The 13039-nt window shown below is 48.0% G+C and overlaps 2 protein-coding genes across 3 annotated transcripts in view; both read left to right on the forward strand.

Moving 5' to 3' along the window:
• The first annotated feature begins 457 nt into the window (after window positions 1-457).
• Window positions 458-11762, forward strand: LOC130379912 (target of Myb1 membrane trafficking protein-like). 2 transcript variants are annotated; one of them, XM_056587042.1, is made up of 15 exons: window positions 458-649; window positions 2090-2174; window positions 3426-3504; window positions 4981-5130; window positions 5637-5771; window positions 6305-6448; window positions 7456-7572; window positions 8194-8327; window positions 8606-8642; window positions 8887-9025; window positions 9309-9372; window positions 9933-10008; window positions 10382-10441; window positions 10679-10718; window positions 10915-11762. In XM_056587042.1, exons 1-15 carry the CDS (start codon window positions 577-579, stop codon window positions 11049-11051), a joined length of 1470 nt encoding a protein of 489 aa, XP_056443017.1. In that variant the 5' UTR covers window positions 458-576; the 3' UTR covers window positions 11052-11762. The 2 variants fall into 2 exon arrangements, with proteins under 2 accessions (XP_056443017.1, XP_056443019.1); XM_056587044.1 differs by having other exon boundaries at window positions 8890-9025.
• A 207-nt stretch (window positions 11763-11969) lies between these two features.
• The window catches only part of get3 (guided entry of tail-anchored proteins factor 3, ATPase), a 5196-nt gene continuing 4126 nt past the window's right edge, over window positions 11970-13039 (forward strand). Inside the window, exon 1 of the mRNA XM_056587045.1 lies at window positions 11970-12167. Coding sequence (XP_056443020.1) covers window positions 12025-12167 — 143 coding nt within the window. The 5' untranslated portion in view covers window positions 11970-12024. The remainder of the gene's footprint in view (window positions 12168-13039) is intronic.

Consider the following 13039-nt stretch of genomic DNA (forward strand, 5'->3'; position numbering starts at 1 on the left):
ATGCACATATTTAACTGTTCATGGAATTATATTCGAATTTATCTCATATGGTGCAGGCCTATGCCTTTTATTTGGTTATGTTAAATAAATACATACGGTAAATACTTTTTGCTTCTCTGCTGCCATCTACTGGTGAGGACAAGGCACTGCAGACGACAGCATAATAAGCCGTTAAAAGTTATACACTCTGAAATGGTTCTGCAAATAATACCAAATGCACATATTTAACTGTTTCATGAAATGATATTCTAATTCAGTTCATAAGGTGCAGGCCTTGACCTTTTATTTCTTTATGTTAAATATTATTACCTAATTAATTAACAAATTTGGTCATATCAACTTGTCCAGACTCCAAACATGCAACGTTTATTTTTGTTGTACTTTCTGAGGCATCGATAATCTATCAAGGTGTTAAAGGTTGTGTTAATAAGCTTTATGGACCTAATCTCGGTTGTTTCCTCACTCCCTCACGTGACGCAGCGCGTCGCAGCCCCAGAAAGAGGAACTCAAACCTGCTGGTCTCCGATCAACTCCCGGTCCAGCCGTTCTTTGCATGGTTCCTGCTCGTTCCTTAAGATGTTTTCACTCGGGGACACCATGGAGTACCTTCTGGGGAGCCCGTTCTCCACTCCGGTCGGTCAGAGAATCGGTAAGTCTGCATGTAGAGGAGGGAGGTTCGTTCTTGGGTCGCATCCCCTTCTTTAATTTCTAGGGTTTAACGTGCAGGGTTCGGATCTTGCAAACGTCTGTTACAGCCCGTATGCTTAAGTATGTTCATCCTCATGTTAAGAATGTAATGTAATTGATGTTGGCAGAGGGCTAAACACAATCTGAGACTATTATCTGCACCAATAGGACTGCGTTTCCTCGTTCGGCTCTTTTCGCTGCGCATCGGGTCGATGACGCTAATCAAACATTTCCCAATGTTTACATCGGCTGCTTCTTTGCCTTGTTTTGGAGGCCTAACCTCCAACCCCTCTGACAAATGAAAAGGGCCATTTAAGCTTCTCAAGAGAACTATAGTGTACGTTTTAAGCTACTTCTTGATTCTTATAGCTGGACGGGTGTGTTGTGTTCTAGAATGAGGATTATTGAGTGAGGTGTGACCGTGTGACAGTATGAACCTACATGTTGATGCGTGGAGCGTCTGAACGACGCGTTTCTCCCCCAGACCCCCGCTCGCCTCTCCCGTCTGATCCGCTGATTGTTTCTCACGCTGCGATCATGGATGCTCAGAGCAGCTGACTGTCACATGAGGGGAGAGGGAGGAGGGAGGCAGGGAGGTAGACTAAGAGTTAGGGGAGGCAGGGAATTAGAGTTGGAGTTATGGGAGACCGGGGCGACGAGAGAGAGGGAGGGAGGAGGGAGGCAGGGAGGTAGTTAGGGGAGGCAGGCAATCAGAGTTGGAGTTAACGGAGAGGGAGGCGACGAGCGAGAGAGAGAGAGAGAGAGATAGGGAGAGTGGCAGGCAGGGAGTGAGGTAGAGGTAGAGTTAGGAGGGAGAGAGAGAGAGAGGGAGTTAGAGTTGCACTTATGGGAGGCAGGGGAGAGAGGGGAGCGGGGGAGAGAGGGAGTTAGGATTAGGGGAGGCAGGGGGGAGAGAGGGAGTTAGGATTAGGGGAGGCAGGGGGGAGAGAGGGAGTTAGAATTAGGGGCAGTAGGGGGGAGAGAGGGAGTTAGGGGAGGCAGGGGAGAGAGGGAGGCAAGGAGTGGTCGTTCCGTGGTACTAATGTAAAGTCTCTGTGTTGTTCTCCTGGTGGTCGTTCCGTGGTACTAATGTAAAGTCTCTGTGTTGTTCCCCGGTGGTTGTTCCGTGGTACTAATGTAAAGTCTCTGTGTTGTTCCCCGGTGGTTGTTCCGTGGTACTAATGTAAAGTCTCTGTGTTGTTCCCCGGTGGTTGTTCCGTGGTACTAATGTAAAGTCTCCGTGTTGTTCCCCTGGTGGTCGTTCCGTGGTACTAATGTAAAGTCTCTGTGTTGTTTCCCTGGTGGTCGTTCCGTGGTACTAATGTAAAGTCTCCGTGTTGTTCCCCTGGTGGTCGTTCCGTGGTTCTAACGTAAAGTCTCCGTGTTGTTCCCTCGTTGACAGAGAGGGCCACCAGCGCTGTGCTGAGAGCTGAGGACTGGGGCCTCAACATGGAGATCTGTGACATCATCAACGAGACCGACGACGGGTGCGTGATCACCTGACAGCTCTCTGTGATGGGACGGGCTTAGTTACACCTCTCTGTGATAGGACGGGCTTAGTTAAACCTCTCTGTGATAGGACGGGCTTAGTTAAACCTCTCTGTGATAGGATGGGCTTAGTTACACCTCTCTGTGATGGGACGGGCTTAGTTGCACCTCTCTGTGATGGGACGGGCTTAGTTAAACCTCTCTGTGATAGGACGGGCTTAGTTAAATCTCTCTGTGATAGGACGGGCTTAGTTACACCTCTCTGTGTGTGATTGTTCCTGTCAGGACCGACATTTTGTATAATGACAATTAGGGTTGCCGCGGTATACGGTATTACCGGTTACTCGGTGTTGCACACCGGCAACACCGAGTGTTTTTTTTCAGTAATAAAAAACAAATTCCGTAAAAATGAATAATATAATTATAATTAAGAAAATTAAAATGTGTAGAATAGGCCACAGTTCTGCTCTGTGTGGGAGAATTGCCGCGCCGAGAATTGACGTGCTTCCTTACAAGACCGGTAACCATAGCAACGCCGGTAAACAAACCCCGCGAAGCCCAATCCCTACGTGAGCTCCCCGCGCTACGGCCATCTGGAGGGGCACAGAGCTTTTGGCGGTGAAATTATGATATATAAAATTATATTAAATTGGCGCGCTGCCAGCCGCTGTCACCGAGTGTGAGAGGAGAGTTGACGGAGAAGATGGCGGTTGACCTAGTTTCAAAGTTAATACCGTTTATACTCGGTAATACCGGTGTTGACACAAGCGTATTACTCGGTGTGAAAATGTCCACACCGCGGCAACCCTAATGACAATAATGGAGATCTAAACTCACATTTACATTTTCAATTAGGGGAGTTTAGCAGACGCTTTTATCCATAGTGTAACAATAAGTACATTTGTCAGCAGAAAGAGAAACAACAATATATCTCTGTCGGTGCAGTAAGGATGTTCTTTGACCCAATTGCCAAGCACTAACACTCACTAGGTTAACCCATTCCCGTATACAATAAAGACAGCTAGGATAAGGATACTTCATTCATGATAGTTCATGATACTTTCTGAAGGATGACAATCACAACTTTTCTGTGAAATAGTAAAGAGTTTAAAAGGAGTTACAGGAAACAGGTATTATCTATCACACACTGTTCTAGAAGAGATTCTGCTTTGAAGAGATAGTTAATGATATCATCCGGTTCTGATGACCATCATGGCAGTCATTAGGCCTCTGACGTTCTGCCCTCCCAGGCCCAGAGACGCAGTGAAAGCCATCAAGAAGAGGGTGGTGGCCAACAACAACTTCCAGGAGGTCATGCTCACTCTGACGGTAAACAAGCCTTCATGAAGACCAGGTCATGGTTAGAGATGTACCAATACTGTTTTTTCCTTTCCGATTCCTGAACTTGAGTATCGGTGGATACCGAGTGTATATACCGATGCAGCATCTAGCATTGTAACTACTAATAGCTGTTTTTCTTATCGAAGGGTTCTCTTACGATGACAGCGATGTAAAGTCGGTTCACTTACTTTTGACAAAAGAACTTTTGTCAAAAGTTCTCTGCCTGTTTAGTAAAGGAGTTACGTGATGCTATCGGATCGGCACATAGACTTGCGAACTCGCCGATAACGATACTGCATTTTAGTCAGTATCGGCGGTATATCCGATACTGGTAGCGGTATCAGAACAGCTCTAGTCAGGGTTCATCAACAAGTGAAAACATCGACAGACAGTCCGCATGAACCAAGAACCTCCTGGAACAGATCCATCTCAAATGATCCTCTCAACAGCTGAAGAACCTGTGAGGCACTTTGGATCAAACTTTCTACCAAACAACTCAATTGAAATTCGAACGTCAATTCTTGCAGCCTATCTCAAGAGGTGTATGCGTATTTTGCAAAATGGCAGTTTTTCTATTTGGGTACATGAATTAACCATTTATTAACCATAAATGACCTGTTAGTTAATGCCATAATAAGCATTAACTAACAGGTAACTTATGTTTCGCTCCGAGTTTACTGATGGTGTTCAGGTTCACTAAGGTCATGGTGTTCAATCGGGTTACCTAAAGGAATTAATGTATGCATTATTTAAAATGGTTAGGGTTAACCCTAATCCTAATCCTAACCCACTAACCCCCAACCTTACCCACACCCCTATTGTAATGCTATACTCAACCGTTTATGGTTGCATGTAGGTTTTTATTGAACCCCAAAGGCTGGTGTATGTTTAACCAATCAGGAAGTCCTGAGATAGACGCCACCTCTCTCTAGAGGAAGTGTCACTGAGGAGGGGTCTGGGATATCTGATGATTAGTCATCTGTTATGGGAAGTTCAGGCCTGGACTTAGTTTGATCTTCTCCTTTAGTTTGGATATAGGGGTGTATGTTGGACGCATTGGGCTCAGGAGGTCGAGCGGGTCGGCTGGTAACCTGAAGGTTGCTGGTTCGATCCCCGGCTCCTCCCAGCTCCCACCCGAGTGTCGAGGTGTCCCTGAGCAAGGCACCTCCCCCTGACTGCTCCTGACGAGCTGGCTGTCGCCCTGCGTGGTTGACACCGCCGTCGGTGGGTGAATGTGTGCATGATGAATGGGTGAATGTTAGAAAAGTGCGGTATAAATAGGCGAGTTTCAGATCGTCTGCATTTGCGCGCATGCATGCATGAGTTTTGACAACATCCGCCGGAACTAGTCAGCAACACGTCAAGTATTATGTTATGCGAGGCAACGCAACGCATGCTTGATCTGAAACCCGCCTATGCAGTCCGTTTACCACTTGGGTTCTATCGTGTCCCTGTTCCCCTCAGGTTCTGGAAGCCTGCGTGAAGAACTGTGGGCGGCGGTTCCACGCTCTGATCGCCGCCCAGGACTTCATCGAGGGGGTGCTCGTCCGGGCCATCCTGCCCAAGTACAACCCCCCCACCGCGCTAACGGACCGGGTCCTCAGCCTCATACAGGTGGGGGTCCATCGACCTGTGGGGCGCTGACCGCCGACCTGGGGGCGTTGACCGACGACCTGGGGGCGTTGACCGACGACCTGTGGGGCGCTGACCGCCGACCTGGGGGCGTTGACCGACGACCTGTGGGGCGCTGACCGCCATGACGGCTAGAGAGAGACTAGCTTCCACAAGCTGCATTTTCACTCTGACTCAACTTTTTTCTTTAATTCAGGATTTCGTCCTTGCTGATTTAAGGGAGTTTGTTCTTGGCATTGTGGGGGCTTTGGTCAGGGGGGTCTCATACATATTTGGCCTGTTAAGCCCTTTGAGACTACTAAATTGAATACATTTTATTCAATTTAATTCAGTAAACCAATTGTCGGGACCGAAATCTCGTATAATAACGTGTGTGTGTGTGTGTGTGTGTGTGTGTGTGTGTGTGTGTGTGTGTGTGTGTGTGTGTGTGTGTGTGTGTGTGTGTGTGTGTGTGTGTGTGTGTGTGTGTGTGTGTGTGTGTGTGTCAGTCGTGGGCCGATGCCTTCCGCAGCTCCCCCTCCCTGTCGGGGGTGGTCTTGGTGTACGAGGACCTGAGGAGGCGCGGCCTGGAGTTCCCCATGACGGACCTGGACGCCCTGTCGCCGATACACACCCCCAGCAGGGTGAGGCAGGCACCTGTCTCAATGCCAACTTATCGTCAGCCTCGTAGCATAATTGATATCATTAGCCTCATAGCATAAGCCTCGTAGCATAATTGATATCATTAGCCGCATAGCATAAGCCTCGTAGCATAACTGATATGGTTAGCCTAATAGCACAACTGATATCGTTAGCCTCATAGCATCATTTATATTGTTAGCCTGATAGCATAAGCCTCGTAGCATAACTGATATCGTTAGCCTAATAACATAAATGATATCGTCAGCCTCATAGCATGATTGATATCGTTAGCCTTATAGCATACTTGATATCATAAGACTAATAGCATAATTGATATTCAATAATCACTCTCTGCCTGAGTCACCTATCTGACTCTTTCTGACGCTAAATACAAGAAGAACCTTAACATACGGCTCAGGAGATTATGCTACGAGGCTAACGACATCCATTTATAATAACTACAAAAGGAATCTGAAGCAGCTGATGAGTTCGTCCTCACTTGAACCTCACCGATGCAACGTCCTCGTCTCCACAGAGCATTCCGGAAAACGTTTCCCCGGAAACGCCCCTAGTGGTCGAACCGCCGCGGCGATCTGAGCAGCAGGCCTACGTCCCCGCCCTGAACGCCCCGCCCCTGCCCGACACGTCTGAGTGGCCCGTCAACCTCTCTGCTGAACAGGTACTGCCACCGAGCCCTCCCTCCACATGCCTTAATGCTGGTCTAGAGCCCTCCCTCCACAGGGCTTAATGCTGGTCTAGAGCCCTTAGTGCTGGCTGTTCTTAGTGCTGGCTGTTCTAGAGCCCTTAGTGCTGGCTGTTCTAGAGCCCTTAGTGCTGGCTGTTCTAGAGCCCTTAGTGCCGGCTGTTCTAGAGCCCTTAGTCCTCTAATAACCATGGCTTAGTGCTGGGCGTTCTACTGACAGCGGGTCTACAATATGATCTTGAATCCAAAGGCATTGGGGTGAGTACAGCAGTGGTGGTGGCCCTGGCTGTTCTTCATGTCTGGTTCATGGATACGTTAAGCATGAGTTTGTTTGTCGCTGTTTGTTGGGTTCCGATTTTCAGATCCACAAGCACGGTCATTTCCCCCGTCTTTGTCTTCTGTAACGAGTCCTATTCAGAGTCTCTAGCAAGGTCCTGGATAGCTCCAGTGTGAGCAGAACTCGTACCATATGCGTACCGCACTGTACTGTACTCCTCCTCCCCCCCCCCCCTCCCTGTCTTAATGGACAGAGCCCGCCCTGTGCGTGGACCCACTGGACCCCCCCACCCTCCGGCCATCCACAATGCAGCCTCCGTTGAATTATTCAAACCCTGACTCACCTTTCATCAGAGCTCAACACTCAGTCCCCCTGGTTCTCAAAGCTGTGCCTCGCTCTCCTATTTTTGTGCAGCCTATTTATTTATTCATTCCTGTTTCAGTTGTTTACTTATTGTTGTGTGTGTACTGTAGTACACCAATGTCCCGCACTAGGAATGACTTGTAGGGAAATAGATAAATGTATAATGAAATACTTGAGTAGTCTTTATATACTTAGATTTATATACTTTCTAATACTTTGAAATTCAATTTAAAAACCTTTTTAAACTCCAAGTTTTAATTTCCAAGTCCTGTCGTTGGTATTCCTGCATGAACACCCTTGCTGTCGCTGTCTGTTAACCTGTTGTTAACCCTTCGTTCGCCAGGAGCAGAAGCTGCGTGGCGAGGTGTCTCTGGTGAAGGGGAACCTCCGGGTCATGTCTGAGATGCTCAACGAGCTGTCGCCCGGCCACGCCCAGTCTGACGACACCGAGCTCATACAGGTCAGTACGGGTTCTCAGGAGCTGTTCCTCATAGGCCCTCAGCTGCTGCCACTCACCCACTCACTAGAGCGGTTCCTAAACCTTCTTGGCCGGTGACCACATCTTTGGGTACAATTCTGCGACCCTGACATAGCAAGAGTGCGTGTGGTGACTGCTGGTCACCCAACGAGCAGCAGGTGTGCAGCCTCACCCAGGCGCAGAGTCCAATCAGACTCCGCCAGGTGAGGCTGTTCAAACCAGCCGTCCTCCACACACACTCCCACGGTCCGCCTCTAGTGAATGTGTACACACTGGACCATCCTCTGGTGCAATGTGTATACACAATTGTAGAGAAAACGTGTCCATTTGTATATACAGTATATATAGGACCTTTTTGTAATTATGTATCATCACATATATACATAGATTATAAATCTGCAAAGTCCTGTGATCCCGATATGGAACACACACACACACACACACACACACACACACACACACACACACACACACACACACACACACACACACACACACACACACACACACACACACACACACACACACACACACATACATGGGGTATGATGAGGGTCATGATGTTGACCCCAGTGTGTCGTCCCCCCCTCGTGCTCTGAGCAGCAGCTGTACACGGTGTGTAAGAGCATGCAGACCAGAGTGGTGGAGCTCATCCCTCGCCTGCTGGACGAGGAGCTGATCGCAGAGCTGCTGGTGATCAACGACGAGCTCAACAACGCCTTCATCCGCTATGAGAGGTGGGCGGATCCACCAGACCGACTGTCTGTCTGTCTGTCTCTCCCTCCGTCTAAAAGCAGATCCACCAGACCCGTACCTCTGTCTGTCTGTCTCTCCGTCTGTCTGTCTGTCTGTCTGTCTGTCTGTCTCTCCGTCTGTCTCTCCGTCTGTATGTCTGTCTGTCTGTCTGTCTCTGTCTCTCCGTCTGCACAAAATCTCTCTTGAATTTACATTTGAATACAGACGTATACATTTTGATTTTGGTGTGCTATTTTGACGTTCTCCGATTGTGTTTCAGGTTTGAGAGACTCCATAAGCAACAAAGCACCGGGCAGGTAAAAACCGTTGACATTCCTCTCATATGTGCACGCATTGTTGGTGTTACTGTTCAATGCAGAAATCGACACATGCATTACAGTATACCCCTGACCTCGTTTATTAAAATAGAAAACCATGCACACTTCATTCACGATGTATCATTTTACCTTTTTTCTCTTGAAATATCACGTTTCCTTTTCCACAAAATACATCATCTTGTATTTTGAACATGATACATTGCGTTGTCTGCCCTTTCTGTAGCAGAACCCCCCCAGTGTCCTCAGTCCTATCGACCTCAGCCCTGTGGCCCCCGCTCCCGGCCAATCAACCCCCGCTACTGCCACAACCGGCCAATCAGCAGCCAGCAGTCAGGCTAACCACAGTGCGGTCGCTAACCACAGTGAGTGACTTCTGCTTTAACATCTGTTGAGCTGTACCCTTTCTTAAAGGGTGAATCATGCCACCAGGTGTGAGTGCGATCAGGCGTTAAGAGACCGTTTGGTAGACTGATCTGTCCAGCGTACATCTACGTGGACACGCCCACCTGTGATGTCACTAAAACACAGGAAGAGGCAGATTTTCAAACGGCATATTAAGGCTGATCCCACTCACACCTGGTGGCGTGATACCACCCCCTTTAGGAAGAAGGCCTGCATAACAATCCCGCTGTCTCCCTCCTACAGGTGCGGAGGAGTTTGACATGTTTGCGCAGACACGAGGCTGCTCATTGGCTGAGCAGAGGAAGAGGTGGGTGTTGACCATCCCTGGAAGGAGGGACCCCCCACTCTGAAGGAGGGATCCCCCCACTCTGAAGGAGGGACCCCCCCCACTCTGAAGGAGGGACCCCCCCACTCTGAAGGAGGGATCCCCCACTCTGAAGGAGGGATCCCCCCACTCTGAAGGAGGGATCCCCCACTCTGAAGGAGGGACCCCCCCACTCTGAAGGAGGGATCCCCCACTCTGAAGGAGGGATCCCCTACTCTAAAGGAGGGATCCCCCCACTCTGAAGGAGGGATCCCCCCACTCTGAAGGAGGGATCCCCCACTCTGAAGGAGGGACCCCCCACTCTGCGTTCCTTCTCCCGATTTCTTCTTTGCTGATTAAGGGAGTTATTTCTTGCCCACTGGGGGGGGCTATGGTCAGTTATTGTGATTAAGGGCTATACAAATAAAATTGAATTGCCCACGGATTGCAGGAATAAACAAATGCTGTCCAACCCAGACCTCCGTATAGTGTCTAACCTGTGTGTCTGTGTGTGTGTGTCTGTCTGTCTGTGTGTGTGTGTGTGTCGGTGTGTGTGTGTCCAGTGTTCGCTACGAGGATCCAGGCGCTGTCGAGGGATTGGCCGGGGCTCTGGACACCCGGTTGCAGGTGACCGGCGTGGTGCGTACCGTAGTTACACTAAATAACACTGTGAAGTCATTAACAGTAGCTCAGGAGGCAGAGTGGGTCGGCTGGTAACCTGAAGGTTGCTGGTTCGATCCCCGGCTCCTCCTAGCTGAGTGCCGAGGTGTCCCTGAGCGAGACGCCTCACCCTGACTGCTCCTGACCAGCTGGCTGTCGCCCTGCGTGGTCGACTCCCCCGTCTGTGTGTGAATGTTTTCAAGAATGGTTGTAAGTCGCTTTGGATAAAAGCGTCAGCAGAATCCCCTCAATGTATATGTCATTGGTCATATTGGGTTCTGCATTATGTGTAGTCTGAGCGGACCGATTGTAAATCAAGGAGTCTTTCTCCCCTTGCCATTGTTTCCCCTAGATGCCGGCAAAGCAGAATCCCCCGATGAGTGATGTTGACCGGTGGTTATCTGCTGACATGGTGAGCTATGATACCTGTGTGTCATCAAACCATCACGTTCTGGTCTTAGACTTGGACTCAAAGAGGCAATTTGTGGTACGGAACACACGCACACAACAGTTCCAGATCATCCATAGCAGCCATCATAAACGACATCACAGTCCGGGCAGGCGTTTGAAGTGCAATTACAAAAGAAAGTACTGCGCAAATCCCACAATAGGTCTCTAACGCTGTTCATGTTCGTGTTTTGATTCGCAGCAAGATCAGGCTGCTGTTTCTGAAGGGGTTGCCAGTGAAGGCAAGTCGAGTTTTATCCGTTGATTGTTGTCAATTATAGTGTGTGTGTGTGTGTGTGTGTGTGTGTGTGTGTGTGTGTGTGTGTGTGTGTGTGTGTGTGTGTGTGTGTGTGTGTGTGTGTGTGTGTGTGTGTGTGTGTGTGTGTGTGTGTGTGTGTCACCAGTACAGACGTGTTCTAATCAATCTAATCTTCTCAGAGTTTGACAAGTTCCTGGAGGAGAGAGGAAGAGAAAGTGTTGAACCATCGCGCCCATTACAGCCGTCCACATCCAGACTGCCCACGCAACCTGCCCAGCAACAGGAAATGTCACATGACCAGCTGTTTTCACTGTGAGGAGTTTCAGAGGCAGAGTACACATATTGGTCCGTAGAAACTAGCCAAATCCTAAGAAATATCACTGGGTAACTGACACACACTTACACTTACACTTACACTTACACTTACACTTACACTTACACTTTCTCTTTCTTTCTGGAAAGTATGTCCTAAGTGCCTTTGGTATTCTTGTGATTTATTTTGTGAGATCTTCACCATCCCTAATTTTATAACATATTATACTTAAGTAGAAAAGTGTGTCATTCTCTTTTGAAATAATTGTGCCAAAATGTACTTCCCAGAGAATTGCAACTTAGTATGGACTATGTTTTTGAGATAATGTATTTATGAAAGGTGTAATGATGTGAATATAACATTAATGTGTACATGGTGGACCTATGCCCTTTGATTTCTACACCATATAAATGATTTTGCTTCAGTCTTAAGAAAATAAGATATTTTCAATAATTATGGGATTATGTCGCTATGTATTACTCGGCTGATCATTTGATATTGTAAACATCAACAGCATTTTTTATGAAGTTATTCAACAGGAGACTAAGAACAACAATAAAAAAAACGTGATAACATGTTGCCTGGTGGTGGTGTCGTATGAAGAACAGGCCTACTGGTATTTCAGATCCATCCAGCAAATTACCAATATGAAACCATTACTGTAATCTGTGATATTCATGGCTGGACTCTACCATTATAAACACTATGCATACCTTGTTTTTAAGATTTTATTCCTAGCATTATTCTTAGCAGTATAATATTATTTATTTATGCATTCATTTTTTTATCAAACTAGATTTCAAAACGTCTCGTACGTAAACGGCAGTGAGTTACCGGGTCGGTCAACACATTATGAGCCCGTCCACTTCGTCACCCACCCCCGGGTTTTGGTACAGTCCGTGACCAATGTTGCCAGATTGGGCTGGAAATCTGTCCCAATCTGGCAACACTGGTCCGTGACTCGTACACAGACAAGATGGCGGCTTCACTGGAGGATGAATTCGAAGACGCTCCCGACATAGAAGCACTGGACCCGACATTGAAGAACATCATCGAGCAGAAGTCCTTAAAATGGATCTTCGTCGGCGGGAAGGGCGGCGTGGGGAAGACGACGTGCAGGTGAGGAAGTCCGAGGAGAGCCGCCTCCTCCTCATCACATGGTGGAGTGGTGGACCTCCGTGAATGTGGTTCATTGAGGACGTGGAGATCAGATATGACGTCTAGATGTTATCTGGTCCTCGGCCTGTCAGGTGGCGGACTCATCTGGGTTGGTGACCCCGTTGAGTGGAGCCCCGATGGAGCCGGTTCCTCCTGGATCCAGGTCGCACCGGAGCTAATTAAAGCTAAAGCTATGAACCAGCTGACGTGACTCTGCGTCTTCTTCAGGTTCCCGGACAGAGTGATTAGGGTCTTTAGGTTCCTGCTCTTCTTCTTTTAGGTTCTTCTTCAAGTTCCTGCTCTTAGTTCTCAGGATCTTCAGGTTCCTTCCTGCTTAGTTCTCATGATCTTCGGGTTCCTGATGGTCTTCTTCAGGTTCCTGTTTAGGTTCCTGCTCCTAGTCCTCTAGGTTCCTGCTCCTAGTCCTCAGGATCTTTGTGGAACAGATGGACTCAAAGAGCTGAGGCTTCGTGACCTGTTCCTGTTCGTGTTGTGAGAACTGTAGACGTGCTCTGATAGTTTCATAGTGTTCCTGTCAGTAACGGACCTCTGCTTGACAGTGAAAAACCTTTAAACTCTACAATAAAACAGGGGGCTCTTGTCTAAACGATGCATTTAATATTTGAATTACATTGACATTGAGGGCATTTAGCAGGCGCTTTTATCCAAAGCGACTTACAATAAGTACATTTGTCAGAAGAAAGAGAAACAACCATTAATCGCTGTGGTACAGCAAGGATGTTGCCTAGCACTAACCATCACTAGTTTAACCCATTCCCCGTATATAACAGAGATAGCTAGGATAAGATGCTACACGATGCTAAGCCCTATTT

The sequence above is a fragment of the Gadus chalcogrammus genome, chromosome 3, assembly GCF_026213295.1.
Source record: "Gadus chalcogrammus isolate NIFS_2021 chromosome 3, NIFS_Gcha_1.0, whole genome shotgun sequence".
Lineage (NCBI taxonomy): Eukaryota > Metazoa > Chordata > Actinopteri > Gadiformes > Gadidae > Gadus > Gadus chalcogrammus.